This window comes from Populus trichocarpa, chromosome 1 (genome assembly GCF_000002775.5).
Source record: "Populus trichocarpa isolate Nisqually-1 chromosome 1, P.trichocarpa_v4.1, whole genome shotgun sequence".
Taxonomy (NCBI): Eukaryota; Viridiplantae; Streptophyta; class Magnoliopsida; order Malpighiales; family Salicaceae; genus Populus; species Populus trichocarpa.
In genome coordinates, this window is record NC_037285.2 from 19,950,930 (window position 1) to 19,978,384 (window position 27,455).

Sequence of the window (27,455 nt, forward strand, 5' to 3'; positions counted from 1 at the left end):
TTTGCTCGACACGTGTGCTGCAGAGGCGCGTGAGTATGGTGCACAGGAGAATAAACATAAAAGTATATATAAAAGGACAACGAGGTAGGAACTGACCGTATGGGGATCATGTTAAGAATCATTGTGTTATTTAAAGCCCAAGAAAAAAAAACACAATCCATTTTTTTTAATAAAAAAAGAACCATTTAAAAACCCAGCCAGACAGAGCTTTACCATTCATCTCTGACTTTTATATATATATATATAAAACCGAAATGTGAAAAAAATCGATTAAATATATTAGAATTTTGAAAAAATTGACCAGTTTGGTTCGGTTTCGGTTTTATAAGCCTAAAACTGAAAAAACCGAACCGAACCCAAAACGAAAAAACCTAGAAAAAACTGAGCCAAACCGGAAAAAACCGAGTCAAACCGGTTTCAACCGGTTTTTGTTCTAAAAAAACCAAACCGAAACATGTCGGTTTGAACCGGTTTCGGATCGATTTCGATTTTTTAAAAAAAAATTCGATTTGGTTACTTGTTTTTATAAAAACCGAACCGAAAATGATAACCATATATACACACATGTATGTATATCCTTAATTTAGTTTTTGTATAAAAAACTCAATTCTTTCTATAAATCAACAGTTAGTTATGGTGGTAAATGAATTATTTGGGAAGGGAAGGGAAGGGAAGGGAAGGGAAGGGAAGATTTCAGTTCAAAATTCATTTAAGACAACAATTTCAATAAGACGCAAATAATAAAATTTACTCCCTAGCCTGATGATTGGAAAATATAGAAAGAAAATAGAGGCTAAAAAATAAGAGTTTTTTTTTACTCTAACATAGTAAAAAAAAAAGAAAGAGAAAATAACATGTGTTACTAGCTATTCTTTTAAATTGTAAAATGTTCAGCATAATTTATAATAATAAAATTATGAAGAAATATCAAAATTCTGATCATGATACTATTAGTATCATCAGAAAGATTTTGATAGGATAAATCAAACATCATGAAGAAAGATCATCAACAATAAAAGTAGTGGGTCATGTGAGCTCCCTAAAAGTGGCTGACTCACTTATCTTCGAATGGTTTGTGTAGCCCACTCTGGTCATCACTGGTGACTTTATTTAATGTCGTTGGATTCATCCCATCAAGATTTTTTTTACAGCACTAAATATATTATCATCGGATTTTTGGTGTCCCTCCATGATTTTTTTATTTGTTTTTTTATCTCTTATTTTTTTTTTTTTGTAAATTATATTAGCTATTTTACAATTTAAAAGAATAGATATTTATGACTCGTGATTCATAGATGTCCTCCACTACTCTTCAACAGTAATAATTCTTTAAATATTTATTTATTTATGGTTAGATTCCAAAAAAAACTAAAAAAATAAAAATGCAGTCTTAGAAACAGAGGGCAGAACCAAGGGACCCACCATCCCTTTCAAACCAACTCAATTTATGAGTGTTTAAAAGCAGCTGCAAAGCACCTCCCACTCATTACTCGCTCTCTCTCACTCACTCACTCACTCGCTCACTATTCTTCTACTCTTGACTAATAACAAAACAGCCCGCATGTGAACATGAATACGACTACTGGTGCTGCTACTCTCCCTCTCCCTCTCCCTCTCTCTATATATCTATCAAGATTGCCTCTAATAATAAGCCAAACCAACACAGAGGCCAACCCAGCTGTTCCTTTCCATTTTTCTCTCTATACATAAAAGCTGCATACAATAAAGTGTAGTGTGCTCAGAGAGAGAGAGAGAGAGAGAGAGAGAGAGAGAGCATAAAGAGTGAGAAAGCCAAGGAAAAGCTCATTGTTTTGAAAGTTATCATTTTTTGTTGTTCATATGCTCATTACTCATGGCCTTGAAGAAGATACCAATGTCCAATGATAATGCGTCGGTAGTTTTTCTGGTTTTTTTGGCTTCATTGGTTTGTTCTGTCACTGCCTCTGTGTCTTATGACTCTAAGGCTATCACCATTAATGGCCAAAGAAGGATTCTTATTTCCGGATCCATTCACTACCCAAGAAGTTCCCCTGAGGTATTTTCCCTAATGTGCTTCATTTTCCTACTCTTCCTGAAGCTTTTTCTTCAAATGGGCACCGCTAAACTGTGCTCGTAGTTTGTGTTTTTAAGTTTTAGTTGATTGGACTTTTTTTTTGTGTGTGTGGGGATATGGCAGATGTGGCCAGATCTTATTCAGAAGGCAAAAGAAGGAGGACTGGATGTTATTCAGACATATGTTTTTTGGAATGGACATGAACCTTCACCTGGAAAAGTAATTATAAAAAATGGAAACTTTTTTTTTTGGCTTTATATTTAAGTTAATGAAGCAAGTGTGATAATTTCCTAATCTACTTTTTGGCTCTTTTTCAGTATTATTTTGAGGGGAACTATGATCTGGTCAAGTTTGTTAAGCTGGTGAAGGAAGCAGGCCTTTATGTTAATCTCAGGATTGGACCTTATATCTGTGCTGAGTGGAACTTTGGGTAATAACATCAATATCTAAGGTTGAAAGGATAACAATTTCCATAAACAGAAGGAAAAAAAATAAAAAAAACCTGATAGTTTTGAAGTTCTGCAAATTTGAGCAAAATGTTCTGTTTTTTTTTCTTTTCCAGGGGTTTCCCAGTTTGGCTTAAGTACATTCCAGGCATCAATTTCAGAACGGACAATGGCCCTTTCAAGGCGAGGCAGTTTTAATGCTCCCTTTGTTTTTTCTATTTGATTCCTTTTTCTTTATATAATTAATTTTGGATTTTGATTTCTGCAACAATGAAGGCTCAAATGCGAAAATTCACCACGAAGATTGTTAACATGATGAAAGCAGAAAGGTTATTTGAGTCTCAAGGCGGTCCAATAATTTTATCCCAGGTAGTCATGTCCCTCCAATCTTATCGGTTCTCTTCATACAATATCCTGTTGAGTATCTTCATCACAGTATACACGTCATATATAAAATCTTGATTTTGTCTTTCATTTGATAGAATACGGTAGTTAAGTATCTTCATTTCTTTCCCTGTCAATCTCCGTGACAGATTGAGAATGAATATGGACCCATGGAATATGAACTTGGTTCACCTGGTCAAGCTTACACCAAGTGGGCTGCACAAATGGCTGTAGGTCTCCGTACTGGTGTCCCATGGGTCATGTGCAAGCAAGATGATGCCCCGGATCCTATTGTAAGTGATCTGCTTATCTTTATTTTACCTTTTAGCGACATCTTTTTACCTCTCTCTTGTCATTTTCCTCGTCCAATTCTCGATGGTTCCTCACTTCGTTAGTGGGGTTGCCATTTAATTGTGTTTTCCCTTTTTCGTGGTCATGGATGAGATGAATGATTATTCCTCATTGCACATGGCTCAGCTTTGAACTTTCCCAGTTCTATCTGTTTTTCTGTCCCTTTTTTTTGTTTTGTTTTTTTTGGATTCCCTTGGTCGTTGATTTGAAATGATATATTGATGACCATGTTTCTTGTCAATCATATACACCACCCATAAAACTTCCGTAGTGAGCGGTTATTGATAAAAGATGTGTTCTTAATCCAGTTATTTGGAATCAAATGTATTCAATTGAACCTTTCATCTATCAGAATTGTATGGCCTTTCCATTGAATTATCGTGCCAGGAAATTTATTTTTTCTACTTGTGTGTTCGAGTTTCTCTAAAGCTTTTTATTTGCCTGTTGTCTCGAAAGATTAACACCTGCAATGGTTTCTACTGCGACTACTTTTCTCCAAACAAAGCTTACAAGCCAAAGATGTGGACTGAAGCTTGGACTGGCTGGTAAATTGCTTGTTGCCTCAACCATCAATTTTCATCACCCTCATGAACTACAGGTTCATAAGAATATACATGGCGTTTGCCTGCTGATCACCCTTTTCCATTGTCTCTTATTTTGCATAACAGGTTTACCCAATTTGGTGGCCCAGTTCCTCACCGACCAGCTGAAGACATGGCTTTCTCCGTTGCAAGGTTCATACAGAAGGGGGGATCATTCATAAATTATTATATGGTAAGTTGTTTGTGGAGCTTAAGTGAGCTGCTCCCCAAGTGAATTCAACTGAATTTTATATGCTTTTGTGATTTCAGTATCATGGAGGAACAAATTTTGGCCGAACTGCTGGTGGTCCTTTCATTGCAACAAGCTATGATTATGATGCTCCTCTTGATGAATATGGTGTGCACAAAGCACTACTTGTTTCAAAAGTGGTGTTTCCTTATCCTTGACATTGTTTACCTATCATCTGGTTTAAATTTGTATGAACTTGTTCGTGCGTTCTATGCCTTGTGGAAGCACCAAGAGAAGGTAGCTACAGTAATGAATTTCACCTAAACAGTAAAAACCATATTCTCCTATACCATGAAGTAAGGTCATATTTTTCTTTCTGGTCAAGTGGTTGGCTGCTGATTCCTGTCTTTTGACGTGGTGTCATGATGATTGGTACATTGAATGCAAAACGTCACCCGGACAATGATTTCCTATCGGTTCTATTTTGGTTATTCTCTGAGAATGGTCCTAGATGTCATTATCCTTGATGTCTCAAAACAGTTACAACTTCCCAACGGATAGAGTTTTGGATTTGTAAATGTCTTATTATTGTTTGTGGTGTGTAAAAATTATGGAGACATGCTTTATTATTGTTTCTTTCCTCAGGAAAATGCTGCTATTAAATAAACTTTCAAGGACAATTATAATTATTTCAACAATCTCTTATCGTTAACATTACTCAAACCTGTTTTGTTGGTCAATATCTAACATGCATTGTTAATATGGTTTCCATCAATCTGAAGTACTGCCACTTGTTTTCTTATGCAGGACTGTTGCGGCAGCCTAAATGGGGCCATTTGAAAGATTTGCATAGAGCAATTAAGCTGTGTGAACCTGCTTTAGTATCTGGAGATGCAACTGTTATACCACTTGGAAATTACCAAGAGGTCAAATTTGCCTTCTGTTTTCTATGAAACATTGCTTTGTTCCAAAGTTGTTGGAGTTTCTGTAATTTTGTCTTTAATATACAGGCTCACGTGTTCAATTATAAGGCTGGAGGTTGCGCAGCATTCCTTGCAAATTACCATCAAAGATCATTTGCAAAGGTGTCTTTTAGGAATATGCATTATAACCTACCACCATGGTCCATCAGCATTCTTCCAGATTGCAAGAACACCGTTTACAACACTGCAAGGGTTAGAATTTCTATAAAAAAAATTAAATTTTTTTGTTTCAGTCTTTTACATCATTTAGATGTTTGTTTCATAGAAAAGATTGCAACATTTGTAACAAAATTCCCATACAGGTTGGTGCTCAAAGTGCAACGATCAAGATGACTCCTGTTCCTATGCATGGAGGCTTGTCTTGGCAAACGTATAATGAAGAGCCATCCTCAAGTGGTGACAACACATTCACTATGGTTGGGTTGCTGGAGCAGATAAATACAACTAGAGATGTTTCAGACTATTTGTGGTACATGACAGAGTAAGCATTTATTTTATAACTGGCAACAACTTTTGTTTTTTATCTTTCCTTTGTGATTCGCTTTACACACACACACACACGCACATTTTACTCCTGTGATAATTTTCTGGTAGTCTTTATTTTAGTACTTGAAGATTCTTACTCTTCTTTCCATGTTCTCTTGATATTGCCAGTGTTCATATTGACCCCAGCGAAGGCTTTCTGAAGAGTGGCAAATATCCTGTTCTTACTGTTCTATCAGCTGGGCATGCTTTGCATGTTTTCATCAATGGCCAGCTATCTGGTGGGTTTCTGTTCTGTTGATTTTAGGGTGTTTCTTGACCATTTCTCTGTTTTTTATTTTTTTTTTAAAACCCTATAAGACCCCTGATGGTCGGGGAACTGATTTTCATACTGTTTCTTGGAAGATATTATTATATAGAGATATGAAAAGCATAATTGATTATATTGTTTGGTCAAGCTACTTTAATTGAATGGGTCAATGGATAGATTTATAATATCTGGCCATTCCACTTTACACAGAACGGGTCATCATTTAAGTTTTTTGTTTTGATGATCAATATGATAATGATAACAAACCTAAAGTTGATATGTCAATCTTGGTCTTGCTTCAAGCACAAGCTAAAATAATGATGATTATTCATAGCATATTGCTCCATGCTTCCTCTCTCTTAGCTTGCATGTTCTTAATCTTGAGCAGGGACTGCCTATGGAAGTTTAGACTTCCCAAAGTTGACATTTAGTCAAGGTGTGAGTTTGAGAGCTGGTGTCAACAAAATTTCTCTTCTGAGCATTGCTGTTGGTCTCCCGGTTCGTTCTCACTCACACACTCGCTGAACACATGGAAATTTGATGCTCCATAAAAAGTGTTAATAGTATTTTGCATTTAACATTACTCATGATCATGTCACTTTTGGGGACAGAATGTTGGCCCACACTTTGAGACATGGAATGCTGGTATTCTTGGACCTGTGACATTGAATGGTCTCAATGAGGGGAGGATGGACTTGTCCTGGCAGAAGTGGTCTTACAAGGTTTGTCCTCAAACATTTTTCCTGTTGCTCATCTTCCTAGCATGCAAAAGATTCATTTGTTTGCATTTTGCTATCAGATTGGTCTTCATGGAGAAGCATTGAGTCTCCATTCAATCAGTGGGAGTTCTTCAGTTGAGTGGGCAGAGGGGTCTCTGGTGGCCCAAAAACAGCCACTCTCATGGTATAAAGTGAGTATTTAAACCCTAATCAAAAGTAAATTGATGAAGAATTCAATTTTCTAAAGAATGTATCACCTGGTGTTGCAGTAAACTATTAATCGTGTTCCTTGTCCTTGAAAAGAAAAGTATATTTTTGTTGGAAGTTGTAACCCAAAAGCATGTGGTCTCTTCCACCACCAAGGCCTGGGCTGAGTTGCAGCTCCCAGAATATGCTTATCTGTCTTGAACTAAAAACATTCAGTGACGTAGGACATGTTTATACAGCAACTTATGTTATAACATGTTTTTGTGCAATGTAATTATAACTTGACAGAATGTGATTCCTAGGACTGCTCAAAGCAGAACTCAACCAGATCTGCTAGGTCTAGAATTGACTTCTTTCTGTCATGTTTCCAGACTACTTTCAATGCTCCTGCTGGGAATTCCCCTTTGGCTTTAGATATGGGCAGCATGGGCAAAGGCCAAATATGGATAAATGGACAGCATGTTGGACGTCACTGGCCTGCATATAAAGCATCTGGAACATGCGGGGAATGTACTTACATTGGAACTTATAATGAAAATAAATGCTCAACTAATTGTGGCGAGGCTTCCCAGAGATGGTAAAAAAAACATAATTCACTTTTCTTTTTAGACTCTTGGATGCATTCATGAAACTGACAATTCAATTATAATTTTCCAGGTATCACGTCCCTCAATCATGGCTAAAACCAACAGGGAACTTGTTGGTTGTGTTTGAAGAATGGGGTGGAGATCCAAATGGGGTTTCTTTGGTTAGGAGAGAAGTAGACAGTGTGTGCGCTGATATTTATGAGTGGCAGCCAACTTTGATGAATTATCAGATGCAAGCATCTGGTAAAGTCAATAAGCCGCTGAGGCCTAAAGCCCATTTGTCATGTGGCCCTGGACAGAAAATCAGATCAATCAAGTTTGCCAGCTTTGGGACACCAGAAGGGGTTTGTGGAAGCTACAACCAGGGAAGCTGTCATGCCTTCCACTCTTACGATGCTTTTAACAATGTATGTGGTCTTACATTTGTTCTTCTATCCTTTTGTATTCTAGGAAATATAATCATTTTACCAGCAACAGCTATGAATATGTTTTTCGTTAGGGTGGTAATTTGTGTTCAAGAGACCTAATTCTCAGCTCCATCCAGAAACTTTTTCTGGAAAGGCTGTTTAGCCTCTTATTTAGATTCACTGATAATCTCTCATACCGAATTAATTATAACCCAGAACCTCCCCCTTTCAGTATTTGAAATTCTCCTTACTTGTTTGAATGGCATGTTTAATCATCTTCTCAAGAACATTTAAAGAGACATCTGCTGGTTAACAGCATTTCATGTGCCTTCCCAAGCTTATTATTTATTTTCCAATGCTTGATTCACCTCTTTACCTTTTGTTTTTCTCCCATGACATATTTTTCCTGTTTTGCAAATACTGATGCAAGACTTTGTTCTTGCAGCTTTGTGTTGGGCAGAACTCATGCTCGGTGACCGTAGCACCTGAAATGTTTGGGGGAGATCCTTGCCCGAGTGTCATGAAGAAACTAGCAGCAGAGGCTATTTGCAGCTGATGACCTGCTACAGTTGGAAATAAAGAAGATTCTGGATTTGATTTTCTCACCGAGTACAGCATCTTCGGTATACTATTATATTGGCAAATCAAGCCTCACAACCAAGAGCACGGCAACCATTTGTTTTGGCGCTTACAGGGTGAAGTTGTACAAATATACAGCACACCATCTGGTCGAAGGCCCATATAGATTGTGGAAATGATTGCAGATAAGCTTTATATACATAGGCTAGCCAGTGTTTAATTTTGGCAAAGGAATGGGTTCGGTAGAAGCACATTGAGATGAGAAATCAAATGTGTCCATGTGCAAATCTGGTAGTTTAAGAGTATGGAAAGCCTCTGGTTTCCCGTGACCTTTTATTTCATGTAAACTTCCTGGGAAGCAATTCCTTTATTGGTTTGTTCTTGTAAGAGTTTCTTGAGGTTGAAGAAATGATAACAAGCTTTCCAAATTACTCTCATCCCATGCCGTAAACTGTCAGCCCTTTAGTTCATTTTATGTCTCATGTAATTTACTTGCATCAGTTGCCTATTATGAGATTATGTAGACTTTATTTCCATGTTTAAGAAATCCAACGGCTGCCCCTTTTGGTTTTTGAGACACGGAAACGAAGAGTATGGAAAATAGGACGACAATATGTGTGTTTGTGGGTGGTGGAGCTGGCTGGGCTGCTTGTTAGCTGTGAAAGTGATGGCTGTTGCAGCTAGGAAGGTCACTGCAAGTAGGAATATAATGAAAGAGAGGTGAGAAAAGGCAGGATACAGAGTACAAAGTTCAGGAAGGGAAGTAAGGAATTGAATGGGGCTAAAAGCCGATTGAAGGAATGGTTCAGAGGAAAGCAAAATCGAATAACAGTGAAAAAGATGTTAATAAATAATGACAGGAACGCTAAGAAAAAATGGATGCGAACAAACCAAAAGTATAATAAAGCAAGATAGTGAAAATTAAAATATAGATTGATGTATACTTAAAAGAAACAAGAACAAACATGTAAATCGACGTCAAGAATAACCAAGAAACAACATAAAGGAGAAACAAAAATGCACAACATTTGCTAATATATAAGAAGGAAGACACCTAGATTGAATTGACAAATGTTGAATTTTCACAAACATTGCATCTGCAATCACAAAGCATAGACTTCACAAACTACAAAAAATTCGAAGTCGAAATCCAATCCTCAGCCTAAGGCAATCCATCTCAATTGAGAAATAATCCCTTTATCCGAATGTTATTACCTTGAAACCATACCATAAAGTAGACAATAAGCAAAGCATCCATATACTCACCTTCCCAGTATAATATATCTCGTTCATAACACATTGATGTAGATGCCTTTGTCCGTGGATGAATTAGAATGCCTGTTGTTTTTGATAGCTTGTGTTAAAGAACTATCTCAACCTAATAGCTTAAGCTGTTAGGTGATGTTTTAGGATATAGTTTATATTATTCTCTAACACACCCTCTCAAGTGAAAGCCCTTTGAGTTTAAAATTTGCACAAGCTCATATTATTTTGTACTTAATTTTTATCAAATAAATGAGGATAGTGAGATTCGAACTCGTGATTACTAAGTTATCAAGGCTCTGATACCATGTCAAAGAATCATCTCAACCCAATAGCTTAAACTGTTAGGTGAGGTCTTAAGATATGATTTATATTATTCTCTAACATCTTGTAAAATTAATAAAAAATAAACAGTAATAGAAAGAGTCATATGGTAAGTAATCTAGCAGAACAAACTATTGTTTTTTACTAAAAATAACAGGTCATGTAATGCATAGATAATGCAGTTGCAGACAACATGAATGTTGAGATAAAGGGAAAGATAAGCATTAAACAATGCAAGGAAACAATGAAAAACCTTAACCAAAAGCTAAATATGAAAAAAAAAACAAAAAGTGCAAATGAAGAACGTAGCAGTAACAACAAAGTCTTTTTTGAGCAAATTATAGTCGAAACAAACAAAGAAGTAGCTTTTAAAAAGCGCAAACCATTTTTCATATAAAACGTTTTACTTGCATGAACTACATCGTTAATGACAATGCAACAAAACTAGTTGCAAGTTATAATACATTCCAAGAAAAAAAAAACCAACAGTGGCAAATCCTTTGTGGAATTATTGTTTTAAATGCAATTGCTATAAGACATAAGTAATCATATAAAGAATATAACACAAAAAACATATATTTATTATATTTGATTTATATTTGAATCATAATGAGAAGTCATACTTTTCCTATCCAAATACCACATCGGGTACAAGGAGAAGTTCATGTTCATATTGTTTGTTTTTCCCACCTTTGAGGATGCAAAATTTAGCCAAAGAGGTGATTATAGATACTAGGACTATAATGCTGAGTTAGGTGAAGATTTGGGTATAATTAAGCTGAAAATACTAGCTTTTCAGGAGAAAAATGATCCAGAAGTTTATTTAGAATGAGAGAAGAAGGTGGCATGGATTTTTTAGTGTCACAATTATCTAGAACCCAAGAAAGTCAAGCTTGCTGTGATTGTTGTTACTAACTATGACATTGTGTGGTGAGATCAGTTAGTGAAAAAATACAAAAAGAGTTATGAGAGACAAGTTGATACTTGGGATGAGATGAAATCCTTTATGAGAAGAAGATTTGTGCCTAGCCACTATTATAGAGAATTGTATCAAAGATTGTAGAGTTTGAGTCAAGGTACAAAGAGTGTTTATGAGTAAATTAAGGAGATAAAACTTGTTATGATTCAAGCTTATGTTAAAGAGGATAGGGAGGCTACTATGGCTAGATTCATGAATGACCTTAATCATGATATAGCTCATATTATGTAGTTGCATCATTATGTAGAGTTGGAGGAGACGATGCATATGGTCGTTAAGGTTGAGAAACAACTTAAATGAAAGGGTACCATTCGGTAAGGCCGAATACCCTAGAGAGAAGAACTCCTATTTATTGTAATCGTGACATTAAATGCTTTGATTGTCTAGGTTTTGGTCATGTTGCTTCACAGTGTCCAAACAAAAGAGTCATAGTTATGAAAGTTAATAATGGGGTTAAGACAGATGGGGAGGATGAAGATGAGAAGATGCCACCATTGGAAGTTGCTGATGATGTTTGTGTTGAGTATCCGGTTGAAGGAGAGGCACTTATGGTGAGGAGAGTGCTGAATATGCATGTCAAGGTGGATGATTCAGGAGGTCAGAGGGATAACATATTCCACATGAGATGCCATGTTCATAATAAGATATGTAGCTTAATTATAGATAGTGCTAGTTGCACTAAGTAGCTAGTACTGAATTGGTGAGAAAATTAGACTTGCACACTACCGAACATCCCATACCTTATAAATTATAGTGGTTGAATGATGGTGGTGAAGTGAATAAGCAGATTTTGGTTGCTTTTTATATTGGTAAATATTGTGATGAGGTGTTATGTGATGTTGTGTCAATGCATGCTAGTTACATGTTGCTTGGTAGACCATGACAGTATGATAGAAGAGTTATGCATGATGGAGTGACAAATAGGTATTCATTTGAGATGAATGAAAAACCTATAACTCTTGTATCTTTGACACCTAAGCAAATCTATGAGGAGCAACTGAAATTGAGGAAGGAGAAAATAATTAAAAATGAGAGCTTGTATATCATGGGGACCTTCTTTGCTAATAAGGTTCTTCTTGGTTTTGATGATGATGCTATTCTTCAGCTGGGTACTAATTTTTTTAACTTAAAAGATGTTTTCCATGATATAGAGTCGAGGTCGAATCTTTTTAAAGAAGGGGAGGATGATACGATCCAAGTTAAGTCTGAATTTAGCCTTCAAATATTTGCTAACTAATTTTGCAAGATCAGATATATCTCTCAAACTGTTCATCGAAACAAGCTAAAATTTTACAAAGAGATGCTAGACACATGGAAATATATTTTTGTTAATGTTCAGGTCAAATGGAGTTCTGGAACATATTATTTCAGATGGTCGAAGTTACTAGATAAATTTTGTCAAATCTGCTAAATTAGACTCTTGTGTACTGTTTGGGATATATTTAGAGCTACAGGTAGACCTTTTCTTTTATTGACATTGGTTTGGAAACTAGACATCTCAATATTTCCAACCATAAATGGTAGGCCCAATAATTCATCCAGACGAGAAAGAACGACGTGTTTGAAGTCATGATTGAAAATCTACCAAAAATATATAAAAAATGGATATTTGAGCTACATAGAGGAATTTTGGCATTTAGACTTTGTTTTTATTATCCTATTTTATTTATTAATTTAATGCTCAATAATCATATTTTTTTTGGCTTATTAGACATTGTTTAGGGGTTTATTTCATTATTGAAATTATGTTAGTTGATTACTAGTTTAGACCCATTAGCTTGCAACCCAAAATAAGTCCATTATGGTTAGTTAGAGGAGATTATATTATGTTTTTTAGCTGTAAATTTCAGTAGCAAGTTGGAGAATAAACATGAGTTTTTCTTTTATTTGTTTGTGGCAAAACAATTTTTCTTTGTAGGGACAAAGATTGTACACTTACTTATCGAAAATTAACTGACTTTGTGGCGTCCTTAACATACTTAGGGCTCTTATATACAAGGTTATCTTCGGCTTAAAATCTTTTTCTAATACCTTTGGTTCTTAGGTATAGGGTTACCTTTAGGTCAAAGTTCTATCAAACCTGGTTTTCATATTTCTGGGTTGTTATCTACTTCATTGGAGGTTACTTGATCACATGATCAAGAGGTTGGAATCAACAAGAGGTGGGCAGATTTGGAGGACTTTCCTTGTTGTTTTCTTTCCTTTCCTTTCTTTTGCAGGATTTCCTTACTTTAAAGGGAGATTATGGAAGGCTTCTAAAAGGGAAGAATTCAACAACTCTCTTTCCTATTTTTTATAGCATTAATTCGACTAAACAAGGGAAGAAGATCAAGCATTCAAAGCATACTAGGGATGGTTTTGGGGGATGATTGTTTCCCTATATTTTTCTGAATATTTTACTTAGTTTTTATGTTGTTTTAAGTATTATTTGAACCATAATATTTCAGTTTATATTTTTAAGTTTAGTTGGGTTTGTTAGCTGAAAGCTCAATGTTTTGCAACCCAATATAGGTCCATTAGGGTTAATTATCTTATAACTATATAATGTTTTCCTTGCTGTGAATTTCAACAGCCTTCAGATTAATAATATTATTGTGTTTTGCTTAAAGCAAACGTGTTTTTTGTTGTGAAAAAAAAAAAGAAAACCTGACTTGTCAAGGTATAATTGACCTTATGGCGTCAATTCATGAATTCCAATACCTCTGGTTCTTAGTTACAGGTTAACTCTGGGTCAAGGTTCTTAAACCTAATTTTTAGCTTTCTTAGGAAAATATCATTCTTGTTGGGGGTTTTTTGACCATGTGATCAAAAGGTCTATATCACATCATGATTCTAACATGAAAGGGTCTTATTCTAATGTGTATTGACATTCAGATGATCTAATGATGAAAGCTCAAGAAAAACAACTACAAAGTGCCTTAACAAGTGAGATTAGCAGACTGAAGATTCGATGAGTTTGGAGGCTTGTAAATTGAATAGAAATGGTTCAAATATGTTTTCTTGTTTTCAAATAAAGCTTGGGTCATGATTTGACAGTTTTGGAGAGTTTGAGTTTGTTGTTAGCCCATAGGCAATTTGAGTCCGAATTTTCACCACCTTATTGCATTGAAAAATAAGCATATTCTATATGGTTTTCAACTTTATAATGTCATCCGTGCATGTATTGGAGTTTTGTGTGAGGAGTTATGGTTTTTTTTTTTTTTTTTTGTATCTGTATGTGTGTTTTACAAGTAAGAAATGGGTGTTATTTACTATTTGTCTAGTTTTCTAAACAAAATCATTTATTTAGGTCTCAATTATGTTATTTTGGTTTTTCCTAGATTTGAAAGGTTGTTCTAGGTATATAATGATGGTTTAGACCAAGTATTAAAAACTTTTGGAAATAATATAAAACTTCTCAACTTCTCATTTAGAGAGCTTTCTTCCTTGTTCTTCCATTTCCATAATTAGTTGAAGAATAAATAAGAGTATGACGTTTTTATGCTGATTAGAATTTCTTTGTGGCGTCTCTGACTTACCAAAGAGTTTCATTTAGACTTTATCCCTTATTTTTATTATAAATCATGTAATTTTCAACTAAACACAATAAGAAAAATCATTTAACTAAACTTACCTTCCTTCATCCTCATATTAGATTGCTAGTTTGTTCGTGTTAGGAACCTAAGGTGTATCATGACTCTTGGTATGTATACAAACCCCAACTTGCATTTCCCCCCTTCTATGGATGATGGTTGTGTGAAAGTAGCACCACCACTTGATGTGTTTGAAGAAGGCTGCAAACATTGGCAATCCACTCTAGTCGATCATTTTATGGGACATAAATTATTGTATCCGATTGTTAACTTTATCGTCAATAAAATTTGGGGCTCCTATAGACTATCAAAAGTTTTATCATCAAAGAATGGTTTCTTCCTCTTCATTTTTTACTAAGTGGATCATGATACTAATGTTTGGGATAAAGCTTTGTGGCACATGGCAAACAGACCTTTGGTGCTTAGATGTTGGCAACCCAACATGCAATTTTCTAAAGATGATTTGGCTAGAGTTCTGGTTTAGGTTAAGACTTGTAATGTTCCTCGAGTATTGGACTATTAAGGGATTAAGTTGTATAACTAGCTATTAGGGTTCCCTTTTATGTTGATCTTAATACACTATTGTGTAAAAGGCTAAGCTACGCGAGAGTTTGTGTTGAGATAAATATCTCAAAAGCACTAGTTAAGGACTATGACTTACACCATCCAAATAGGACATTCATAAAAATTTTAGCTGATTATGAATGGATACCTTCCAAGTGTAGTAATTGCAATGTCTTTGGAAATGCCATAACAATATGGATACATTCATTAAAGGAATAAGGGTTCTAAGAATGATGAGAATGGTCATTATACATCTGGTGTGCATAATACTAACTGTAATGAAGATGAGAATCCAATCTCTACTTTTGTTATGAATAGTTTACAAGGAGATATAGTGCAGGAGAAGAGGGTGCATGTACTGTTTTAGATCAAAGGATTTTCGACTCCAATATAGCTACTTGTGAGACCATTAATGGAAAATCTATATAGGCTCATTCAGCTTTAACTGAGTTCAATGGGCATAAGAAGGAGATTGATATTGATGTTAGGAAAGGTGATATGGATGAGGAGTGTATTGATTAAGAGTCTATGTTTTTGGTTTCAATGAGTCCTTCTCCTCAATCTCCTTTGAAATCCATCAGCAAGGAAAATGTTAATCAGCTAGCAAGTAAGGCTAAAGACTCTCTTGAGAAAAAAAAAAAAAGGGTTCAACAGGTTCTTACAAGAAGAAAACGAAATCAGGCTCCTCGTAAGGGGGCAAGTCGAGGTAATCTTTGTGTTGTTATTTGTGATGTGAACCTCGTGATCATGTGGTCACGCAACCCACAATCAAGATTGAGATTTGATCCTGGAAAGTCAAAAGAGGTCTGATAGGAGTGTGACACAATGAAAACTTGTCCTAAGGAACCAACACTATTGGAATGAAGTCGAATGACACTAAGAAGCCAGTTAATCTTTGATAAGTCAGATTTAGTTTGTTCAAGGACCAAAAAATACAAGAATCTCTCTTGCACATTAAACTGAAAATTTTAAAAGTATTATTGCTCAAAAAGTGCCAAAAATTAGGCTTACATGTGTTTAAATAGTTATGAAAAATTAACCCTAATGGATCTACCTTTGTGGACTGAATTGACCCACTTACAAAAACTAACTCAAAATCTTTACTAGTAAGCCTGAACCCCGATCAAAACAAGTCTTGGATCCTAGCTGAAAATAAAGTATTAATTAAGCTCAAACAAACATTGGGCTATAGCTAACAGAATAAAAATAAAGCCTATAATTCTAAGTTTTGTTTTGCCATAGAAGATAAGAAGGAAAGAAAATATTGCAAGTCTGATACAAGACTTATTTATAGCCTATAATATTGGCCAATAATCTTAGGAATTAAAAGAGAAGCCCTTTGGTTTTCAAGTTAGAATAGGATTCTGATCTCAGTTTTGTATTTATCTTTTTTTTAGAAGGAAAATGATGTTGTCTTTAATGCTCCTCATTGTCACCTCTTGGTACCCTTCCAATACTATGAAACACAATTAAGTTGTTGAATTATTCTCCTTGCATCCCAAGGAAACTTTACTGCAATATTTTAAAGGAAATAATTAATGATCCCACACATAATAAAAAATCTAAAACTAGTTAGAAATCCACAAAACACATAGAAACATCATAAAACAAGACTGGTCGAAACTGATACAAAATTGACAGTATTGTTGTCGAAACTTCTTGACCAAAATAAAGATGGAGTGGGCCCCTCTTATACATGTATTAAATGTACTAAGACCTCTTCTTGATGCTTCAATGGATCCCCAAGTTCAGCCTTGATCGAAACTTACACAATCAACTCATTTAATGTTTTTTCAATACCTTTGCTTTAGACCTTATAATTGATCCATTTGAAACATGTAATAAGTCTTTAGTGTACTAAATCCTTAGTGTTCGTGGGTTGATCCACATTAGTTTGTCTTCCTCTATACATTTTTCTATGTTTATTTTTCTACGTTTATCAGATGTTAGAGGTTTTAAATGATCCTACAAACTATTTAGAATGGAGAAAATGACTCCTTTGATTTGGTTGAAACTCGAGTTAGATAAAAATATAAAATAGTGTTTCTAGACTTCTTCTTGTATAATTTTGATTTCCCATGCCACGGTTGCATTTGGATTTGTTGAATTTGGATTTATTGGGATGCTGATGTAGGAAGATTTATTCTTGTTTGTGTTATCATGTTGGGTACCAATACTTGCTTCAACACTTCTATGATTTATGAAGATAATAATTCATTTAAACATGAGGCTTTATGGTCTGATATTGTGAGTCGTAGTAATGGTTGGGAATCCACTCCATAGATTCTTATCAACAGTCGAAAGACTGGGTTGAGGAAAAGATTCTCCATGACAAACAAAACAATGAAGAAATTTCAATGTTTGAAGAAAAAATAATACAAATATTAGACTATTCAAGAGTTATAAAAAGAAAAAAAAAACCCTTCCTTGAATAAATTTCTAGCTTAAGGTCAAAAGGCATCACTATAAATACTACTACCACTACAGCATTTACCTCACGAAGTATCAGACAGAACATGCTATATCTACATCTTTTGCAACTCGTTCCTTGAGTAGGTTACGTATCATTGAACCTCATACTGCACAAAGGAAGAAATCAAGAAAATAAGAATGAAGAGGGAGAACAAAGTCAGAAACTCTCGGATCTAGACACTGATGTTGTTAATGTCAATAACAATGGATAAACACATAACAAATTAAATACGAAGAATGTTAGATAACTATAGCCAGGAAGGAATAGTGTGGGGTAAAAAGTAAACTACTGAAAATGCAAATCAATCAATAGAAGTCCACGACTAACACTATGCAAGATTGTATTTAGAGTTCAACCAATCAGCTGAAATATAATCAAATAGTGTTCATGTCCAGATGCTTCAATGCGCCATGTTTTTCAGATGGCCAGAAGTAGGATCAGGTTGTTGGGTTGGATATGGAATAAAAGTAAGTCTCGGAAAGAGTACGAACCTAATTTAGGAATGGGCCAGCAAGCCAAGCATGTAAAAGAACTTGTGCTCTGGCAGTCATTGATCATCTCTGAGCTTGATCTGAACCTGATGGTCCAACTGAAGGAGTAGCTGGCACACTACTTGCTGACCCATTCTCAGCAGGTGGAGGCACACCCCATTTTCCTTCAGATTCAAGAGGCTCAAAGACATGAACCCCACCATCTGATAGTCCCAATGCAAACTGATTTGGTTCTTGTGGGTGTGCAGCGATCACTAGTGGGTGGACATTTGAACTGCATATATGAAATAATGGGGGTCAAATAACGTGGCTATTACATATAAAGAAGGTAGAGAATTATACTTCAGCTAGCAAACTGTCAAAATCAGGATGTGCATTGCATAAACAGGAGGTAGAGTCCAAAGCAAACAAGTTATGGGCTAGGAATTTATGATGCATAAATAAGTAATAAAATGGAATTGACTTGTAAAAGCAGAATCCTGTGAATGATTATAGATCAACAAGAACAAAAACATTTAAGCATATTTGGAAACTCATTCCTGGTTACATGGTATTACTATTATTAGAGCAAGAGATCACAATTTATGTTCAAGGACCATCTGTTTTTCTTTTTAAGTTTTAAATGCACTTTAAAGTGCAGTAACAGATGTCACCAGATATGAAGATTTACTCATGACTTTTCCAAGATGGTCGACTCTTTTGACCATTTAACTTCTTCTCAGAACAATACAACAATGTGATCCTATCATTCTACCAAGAAAGTCACACGAAAAAAGGCAGGAATAAATTATCTTGGAGAACCATGAAAAGGAATTCAGAGATAGGTGGAGGAGAAAGTTAACCCAAAGCTTAACACAAAATGAACCATTGGATGCCTTAGAAAGTGATAATCAAAAAACACGTAACAGGCAAGCCACCATTCATTTAAGTTATCACATATTTGCAATAGTATATTAGAATGCTTGCTGGAAGCTGCACATAGGGAATTGTTCCACATAAACACAATAGCACCATATGCCAACTGAGTAATGCTGGAGATAAATCTAAAAAGACTTACACCGATGAATGCTGCAAGATAATTACCTGACATTAGGGGAAAGATACGTACAAGGATTGATACGACAACGTAATCTGAGATTCATAGCACTAAATACACAGACAGTTGCATCTAAGAAACTAGCATATACCAGATGACTATCACAGGAGAACACTGCATGTGAGATTGGCGCAGAAGATTCACGTAGAACCCACTAAATCAGGAAAAAGGAAGAGCAACTCAGTACCTGACAACAACATGCTAGTTCCACAATAAAGTCGACTTAAGAGACAAAAGTACCTGCTTTACACATTCTAGCTTTGTGGTTTCATATATGGCAAGCTGAGTCTCATGCACAACCAGGAAATGTATCTGGTCCTGATGAAATTGTACACGAGTGTCTGATTGTGCTGTTGGTGTCCTTCCAGCTGGGACCTGCAAGAATCTTGCTTTCTGCTTTTCCCATCCATCAGAGTTCCATACACAAAGCTGAAGAAAGAGCAAGTTACATGGGAAATGAGTTAAGATTTGGGAGGGGGGGGGGGTTTGGGGAATACTTTATGGGCTTGAACCAAAGTTCAGAGAAATGCAAAATCTTGTGTAGAAAAAAGTAATAGATGCTGCAGGGAGTAAATACGCTTGCCATTTGCATAAAAAAGAGAAGAAAAAACCAAGAATTCTTTGGCATGCCCACTTGCAACAGTAGCAAAGCAGAATTATGCTAAAACATGTTGAAATTTTCAAAAATCAAGTATTGATGCATATTTCTCAAGGACTGAGCATCTAACAGGTGAAATCCCATTGAGAAAACTAAAACATGAAAGCACAGTGACAACACACATGACATCTAATTGGACAATTATTACCTGAGCATCTGCTCCTGATGAGACTAGCATGTTCAACACATGGGAAAAGGCAAGGCCAGTTATTCTTTTAGAGTGGCCTTTGAGCTTGCTCTTGACCTTCACCAATAAATGAACAGTAGTAAATAACAATTGATACTGCTCTAACCAATAAGAGGAGGAATAACTGTCTATAGCATCATACCTCGTCTACGCGGACATTATATATTTGAATTGTGGAATCATCCATGCCAATAGCAATTATGTTGTTATCTTGAGGATGAAAAGCAAGAAAGGTTGCTGCAGGAGGTGGTGGCATGAAAGTTGTCATCGTCTGCACTCACCAAAAGAAAATGAGATTAGTCGAATGAAAATGACTTCACATCATAACCAACAATCCTTGAATTACCTTAAATGTCATCATATTGAAAAGGGAAATCTTTCCTCCGGATGCTGACATAACATAAGAATCATTTTTGGACAAAGCAAAACAGGGCACAGCCTCTTCAGGGTTAGTGTCAGTGCTGTCATTGGTCATCAGAATCCCACTTGATGGTTGCCATAATTGAGGTGACACACCTGCAGTTGCCTACAGGATGAAGGACCAATTTGAATACACAACAGAACTCATTTTAGAAATTTGAGTAAAATAGAAGTGCAGATGGTTGATTAAAACCGCTTTGCAAGTGCTTTTACCTTGCCACTAGCATTCCGATCACTGCGTTGCCATTTCCATAATAGGTGTATTGCATTTGAAGCTAATGCCAAAATGGCATTGCCAGAGTTTGTATAGATTAACCTTGATATCTGCAATAATAATAATAATAAAAAAAAAAGCTGATGATCATGTCCTTGTTGGAAACAGAATAAAACAAAGAAAAGTTGGAGTCATGATGGAGTTCATGAGTAACTTGATAAAGCATCATATTCCAGTCCACAAATAAATAAAAAAATTCAATCAAGAACACATATGGATAGCCATCATACACTGTCGATGCCATTAAGCAGGATTCATTTAGAAATATAATGATAAAGCACTCTGTAACTCCTTAATTCAGTAATTCTTCTTGTCATATGCTCAGTGGTAGCTATTTGTAACTGTTTTGCATTTCACCCTAATAAAATTACTAATTTGAAGGGTAAAAAAATAGCCCTCTTTCCATGAACTGTTTAACAAAACAAGTTATAAATGCCCCAGTCTTTTTTTTTTTTTTTATTCCCTCCAAAGGACAATATACTTAAATCAAGATGACCATTTCAAATCACAGAAATACTGACAGATGCTCGTTAATGTATGCCACAGCCAACTTACACTCTTATGTTTGGACATCCCATCACTGTTGGCAATATATTGAACATATCTGGAATTTCTATCCACTAATAACATAATAAATTTTTATGGGACAGGAAAAAATTTACATGTAGTTCAGCATATTCAAAATGCATTACTCGCATGAAGTTAGCATGATGAGACTAGTTGCCACTCTAGAGTTATGGTAACTAAAGTTGGCACATGCATCTTCAAAAGTAGTCCCAATATGTTGCTTTCCTCCAGTAGTATTTCATAACATTTTAACTCTTACACCCTCTTACTGTACGTGGCTGTGGTTAAACTTCATCTATATCTACACTATTGTCAAATTTCTTGAAATAATTAAGAGTAAAGAACTGTTAGCAGGATTTTACTAACAAAAAAAATGCTTAAATTTCAAAAATTAGAAGTGGTAGGTAATCCTGCAAAGTTAAACATATGAGTATTAAGGAATCAAAGTGAAGTTGAATAACAAGGTCAGAGTATGGAAGGAATATGATCTCAAATAAGATCATCATGCCTCTGAAGCTTCAGTGATTTAAAGCTTTAATAAAATGTTCAATAGTTGGCATAAATTAAATCATGGAGCATTTAGAAGACCTGTAACATCAGTATATTGTCCAAAGGAAAACAGTGCAGCCTAGTTTGTCAGAATTGCAATGATATTGACCAAGCAAGACAAAAAGGATAATTGACCGGAAAGTATTTCAGATGCCCTCAGAGAAAAATTTCCATACCTTGGTTACTCTCAAGTTTTCAGGGAGCCTCAAGGACCGGCATTGAGATGGTTCATTGATTTCAGTGAGCTTCCATATCTTTGATTTATCATTGGATTCTTCAGTTAATCGAGGTTTCACATCTCCCAAGTTCCTGGCATCTCCATTCTACCAAGAGAAATTTGCTTGTTACTAGAAATTATGACAGATTCTTTTGGTGCTACCATGGAAAATGAAGATTGTTAAAAAAAAATCATGGAAAACTAAGTGCATGCTCCTAGTCTCTAGTTCAGTCCTCTTATAGTAAGAGAAACCATGTTACAATAATGAGTTGTGTGATTGAAGGGTAATTAATATGCAAGTTACTTGAGCATAAAATTCGGATGCTACTGTAAATGAACAAGCATGTCCAACGAACCATTCCAGCAATGGCAACCACAGAGGCACTCCTGTCTGCAAGACCAGTGCTGGTTGCAGCAGCTGCTGCTGCCGCCACCGCTGCAGCTGAGATTGGGTTAACAGTAGGCTGCACAAGAAACCCACTGTTAGATACTAGTTAATTACAACCAGGGCAATGTAACATACGCACTAATCATTGACAAAGTTACCTTCGCAATGGATTCAGATGTTCGTGAGGCATCGAAAGAAAGATTTTCAAATGTACGCAACAACCTAATGCCATCTGTATTTGCCAATATTTTAATCCCATTATCATTCGCAGAAACAGCCAAAAGAGTGCCATCCTTGTTGAAGCGGATACGTGGGCTCGCCTAAGAATTGTTAAAGCCAAAATAAGCAACTACAACCCTCAAAACAATATGTTACAGTTTACTAGCATATAATGAACTCACTGGGAGACCTCCATCAGCATCAATTGTTGTCAGAAGTTGAACACTGTCCATATCCCAGAACTTGATGGAGAAATCATCACCAGCAGCCAAAAAACGATTCTTTGTGGTATCAAATTGCACGACACCCCAAGATTGTTTTCTAAATCCAAGATAGGTTCTTTTCACAGCACCTTCACTTTCATTCCATTCAACAATAAATGAATCCCCATCTTTACTTGTACCGCAAGAAAATAGCCTGCAGTTTCCATCCGAAAACCCAAAGACAACAAGTGAGAAGATTATTATTATTTCAACCATGCAGAAATACAGAGAAAAAGGTTGAGCAATGAGTCAATTATGCTGACCTTGTACCATCAGCACTGTAAGCCATGGTTGTGCACCAGCGACCAGGAGCCTCATAATCAACTCGAGATCCCAAATTGTCATATAACCATGCTTTTATCTTTCCATCCAGTGCTGTTGAAAATATAAACTGAGCACAGAAGGAAAGTCAAGCAACATGGAAGACCAGAAATGATTGATTGGTGGAAGGAGAAAACAAACATGATGAACTCAAAAGTATGCTACAGGATAAACAACAATGTTCACAAAATGGACATGTCACCTGAATGTTTTCCTTATAATGCGGGCAAATGGAATAAACAGGAGCCTCATGACCTTCAAAAGTATACAGTTTTGCACCAGTGGAAGCATCCCACACCTAATAATAGGAAAAAGAAAAGAACAATGGGCAACTTTTCATGTCTGAAGAAATAGCCCTTGATGCTTTTTATTCTAAAAGCCAAAAAGTAACATTAAACCCTACCTTAATGGTTTTGTCATCACCACAGGTTATTACACAGAGTTGCTTATTCGGAGTGGAGAATGCAAGATCATTAACTCCACCAACATGAGCATCAATCTACAAGGGAAAATTTGAGTCATTTTATATCAAGTAAAATCAAACACCCGAGCAACAAAGAATAACAAGCTTGATACTGGTGTAACTTGAGGTTATGTACCTCCAGATGCTGACGCACTTCATCATTCCCATGATAAGAATATATTTGTACAATATGCCTTGAGTATGCAACTCCTGTTGTTGAACAGAGATGAGAAATCAGTAAGTGCCTTTTTACCCCCAAAATCTTACGTACATTCCTAATCCAGCCATGCAGTGTAATAGATTTTAGCTTACCAAATAAGGAACCATCCGGACTCCAAATTACACGGTTAACCGAGACACCAGGATCTTTGGCTAAAGCTGCCTAAATTTCCCCAAAAAAAGACAGTTCAATTTCAGTCATGATGGAGAATTATTTATTTAGTTTAGTTAGATAGTAATTTTCTTTAGTTATTTTTATTCTTATTATATTGTTATCTAGGAAAATATTGGAGTTTCCTACTTTATTGGATTCAATTAGGGTTTGGTGCCTATTTAAAAGCACCTAAACATTAGTTTTGGGGTCTGCCATTTGATAAAAAAAAAAAGAACATCAAAACTTTACAGATTTATTTGTTTTACCTAGTGGATCTCTAGGTGTTCTTCTATTTTCGGATTCGAGAAACCCATAGAAGACCTCTACAGCTTGTTTATATTTCTCAACTGTTCTACATCACATCCAGCATGTAGCACACATTATATTCAGTGCCATAGGTATAAAAAAGAATAAAGAACAAACCTGAAGAGGCATCGAACAAGCATTCAGATCCCAAACTTTGAAGATTCTTAAAACCAGTCGCTCCCTAGAACCAACTTCCCACAGCCCAATGTCCCCAACATTGGTGCCAACTGTAGCAACATATTAAAAATATTCAATAGCCAGACCAGGGTATAATCTAGATTAATGCTTAAGGAAGCAAATAAGCCAAAGCCACGGAACCAACCAAATGAAAGACTGAAAAATCAAGCAGACCTAGAAGAAGAGTCAGTTGAAGAGGATGGAAATCCATGCTCATAGGAGATGATCCCTGATTCAGAGTCCGTGCAACGACCTTTGGCAAGTCATCCGGTGCATTAAAAGCCTGACCATGGCCATGACCATGACCATGCCCTGGAAATGATACTGGCAACACATTAACCGGCAAATTTACCTGCATAGATGACAATCAACACGGCAGTTTGGAAGGGAATAACATAGACATAATGACAGGAGTATAGAAGTTACTGGCTACATTCATATTTGCATAAAGAGTATGATACGAATGACATGAAAACCAGACTACCTCATCAGAAATCCCCATGGGCCTTACTCTTTTAGCAACATGGTCAGAATCTCCTGAAGGGTAATCTACGGAAAGGTTAGTTGGAGGAGTTCGTGGATGCTTCAGAGCAGCTATGCAAGGCACCAAAATGCATATATTATTAAAAAGGGAACCATGTATGCTCACAAACACAATAAGATGGTTTGCGGAAGCATCTATAGCAAATTGAAGGAAAGTACTACCTGGGATTGATGGAGCACCAAGACCAATGGCTCCTCCTCCAGAGACTGCAGAATGAGTTACTGTGGAAGGAGTGGACATCCAACCTGCAAGAGGTGCTGGGACTGGTGCTGGTGCAGGTTGAAATGGCTGAATATAAAAGTTCAACCACACAAGGATAAGCATGCATCACTAGAGAAGAGAGAGAGAGAGAGAGAGAGAGAGAGAGAGAGAGAGAAAATAAAACCAACCAAGCTGATGACCCACCCCATGTGCACCCAATGGAGGAAACCCTCCAGCTTTTGGTAAGGAGCCAAGCAATGGATTGTTTGCAGGTGATGGAGCCCGAGCACCATTTGGTTGTCCACATGAATGATCAACAAAAAGAGTCTTTATATCTGGGTTTGACCTTGGGTTTTTACAAAGTTGGTGCTGCCAATTCAAGCTGTAATTTACATAGCAAACTAAATTCTCTGTTTGCAACCATGCCAAAGTTTACAGATGTTATACATGCCAACTAAAGCCATATATTTCTATAAATTAAAGAAAGAGAAGAAAACATGAAGTAGTAATGTCAGGATACATTCCACAAATATATAAACTAATTAGATCATATCCTACTCCAAGATTTTCAAGCCTATAGTTTAGAGACAGACATATCAAATGATGAAAAGTTTCATTGCGATTCTCTCAATAATGGAACAGCTCAAACACAGATTACATGATAGAAGCTCATCAATTAATGCTGGAAATGCAAATGTTCTACATAACACTTAATAAACAAAAATATCATTTAAGAATATTTTTCCAGGTAACAACACCTGCCAAGCCGCAAGTTATTTCAAGCCAAAACAATGGTAATAGAATGGGATCATATATACATTTATCCGTATATGAATTACCTTTGGTTAATGAGAGTTCGTAGCCTTGAATTCTTAAGGTTAGGAAACTGCAATTTGTCACGAAACAAGGGATTTGCTTCGATAAGCTTCTTCAGTTCCACCAACATGATTGCTCTCGCCGACTTGGTATCTCCATATTTGGAGAGTTGCTCATTCTCCCTGTATACAACAAAGCAAAATTGAGCATACTTGCTATGCTTACTTTGACACTAAAGAATTTGAATTCGATTACTTTAACACGCATCTACCTAAAATTCTCCAATGTCAGTAGTTGAGTGATTTCCTTGAAAAGCTCCTCGTTGAATGTGGAAAACACTTTCAAATCCTTCACCAATATTTCAACTGCCATGGACCGATCATGCCTATAAAATTTCAAGACATACCGAAACCATCACTACACAAACAATACCTCATAAGCTTAAAGAGTTAAAACCCAAAGAATTGCAAGCTTACTTATCCAAAGCTTCGAGATACTTTTGCTTCCTTATCTCGAAAAATATTTTCATTGAATATCGATTATCATCCACTTTAGTGAAACCAGATAGGTATTTCTCCACCTCGTCCCAATTTCCATTATGCACCTCATCCTCAAAATACTTCATGTTAAAGAAAAATCCAGATTCCTGCTCAAGCCTATTTTTATTTCATTTTCACATTACATTTCCACCAAAAATTAACAACTAATCAGTTATCACTAATAGAAAAAATTAGCAATAATTGTAAAAAAAAAAATAATCTTACTTATGAACAGTCTCTTTGAACTTTTCCTCATCAAGGAACTGCAAGATCAGGAAAACAAGCTCTCGACTGAGAGAAGACATCTTAAACGCGCCGTTTTGTAAACCAATTGCACAAATACCACCGACTGTAGCTCTAGATCTGCCTGTGACCAAAATATTTTCAAGAAAATCACAAACAAGCGAGCTGCCAAAAAAGAAAAAAGAAAGGAAAAACCTAGAACCAGATCATGATTAGGGATTTGATTTTCGTGAAGGATCAAAAGAGAAATCTACTTTTCTTTTTTTTAGGAATCAAAAAATATATTGAGAGAGAGGTTCTGAGATATTTCTAAGAAACTCACCTCCGAAAGAAAGCAACTGAGAGATCAGACCCTTTCTTTCTCCTTCTTTCTCTGTAGAAATGAAGCACAAATTTTTTTATCTTTTTTCTCTGTATAGACTCTCTCCCCCACAGAGTTTTATATAGTCCATAAATTATATATATATATATATATATATATATATATATATATATATATATATATATATCAATAATAAACCTCGCAGAAATGGCGAATTTAAAAGGCAAGAGGAGACAGATAACGAGGATGATAAGTACGTGCACTTTTCAAGGGTGCCTAACAGAACGTGATAAGTTCTGAGAATCTGACGAATGTCTTATTCATAAGTCCAGTTATTTGTGGTCCACTTAGCCGGCTACGTTTTGT

At 35.9% G+C, this 27,455-nt stretch overlaps 2 protein-coding genes across 8 annotated transcripts; one reads left to right on the plus strand and one right to left on the minus strand.

Annotated features, from left to right (window-relative positions):
* Positions 1-1,505: 1,505 nt before the first annotated feature.
* LOC18094855 (beta-galactosidase 1) lies at positions 1,506-8,717 on the plus strand. Of its 3 annotated transcripts, XM_024591209.2 has the most exons (19): positions 1,514-2,035; positions 2,177-2,272; positions 2,371-2,483; positions 2,616-2,682; positions 2,776-2,868; positions 3,033-3,176; positions 3,691-3,779; positions 3,903-4,008; positions 4,086-4,173; positions 4,813-4,931; positions 5,016-5,180; positions 5,291-5,469; positions 5,643-5,752; positions 6,170-6,279; positions 6,393-6,503; positions 6,581-6,691; positions 7,079-7,284; positions 7,365-7,701; positions 8,147-8,717. In XM_024591209.2, exons 1-19 carry the CDS (start codon positions 1,853-1,855, stop codon positions 8,255-8,257), a joined length of 2,538 nt encoding a protein of 845 aa, XP_024446977.1. In that variant the 5' UTR covers positions 1,514-1,852; the 3' UTR covers positions 8,258-8,717. The 3 variants fall into 3 exon arrangements, 2 of the variants coding, with proteins under 2 accessions (XP_024446977.1, XP_024446981.1); XM_024591213.2 differs by lacking the exons at positions 1,514-2,035; positions 2,177-2,272 and having other exon boundaries at positions 2,482-2,504; XR_002979309.2 differs by lacking the exons at positions 6,170-6,279; positions 7,079-7,284; positions 7,365-7,701; positions 8,147-8,717 and having other exon boundaries at positions 1,506-2,035.
* Positions 8,718-17,243: 8,526 nt separating this feature from the next.
* On the minus strand, positions 17,244-27,232 carry LOC18094856 (protein TOPLESS). Of its 5 annotated transcripts, none has more exons than XM_052455453.1 (27): positions 27,090-27,232; positions 26,750-26,891; positions 26,462-26,641; positions 26,257-26,370; positions 26,009-26,167; positions 25,374-25,551; positions 25,130-25,256; positions 24,936-25,018; positions 24,599-24,776; positions 24,365-24,474; positions 23,881-23,950; positions 23,705-23,778; positions 23,509-23,604; positions 23,308-23,403; positions 23,048-23,175; positions 22,704-22,938; positions 22,461-22,622; positions 22,271-22,378; positions 21,874-22,020; positions 20,521-20,631; positions 20,234-20,413; positions 20,030-20,158; positions 19,849-19,944; positions 19,283-19,471; positions 19,030-19,196; positions 17,947-18,220; positions 17,244-17,561 (listed from the first exon to the last, which is right to left on the minus strand). In XM_052455453.1, the coding sequence occupies exons 2-26, from the start codon at positions 26,827-26,829 to the stop codon at positions 18,010-18,012; spliced, it is 3,408 nt and encodes a 1,135-aa protein (XP_052311413.1). In that variant the 5' UTR covers positions 26,830-26,891; positions 27,090-27,232; the 3' UTR covers positions 17,244-17,561; positions 17,947-18,009. The 5 variants fall into 5 exon arrangements, with proteins under 5 accessions (XP_052311413.1, XP_024440911.1, XP_052311419.1 ...); XM_024585143.2 differs by having other exon boundaries at positions 24,909-25,018; XM_052455459.1 differs by lacking the exon at positions 19,030-19,196 and having other exon boundaries at positions 24,909-25,018.
* Positions 27,233-27,455: the final 223 nt, after the last annotated feature.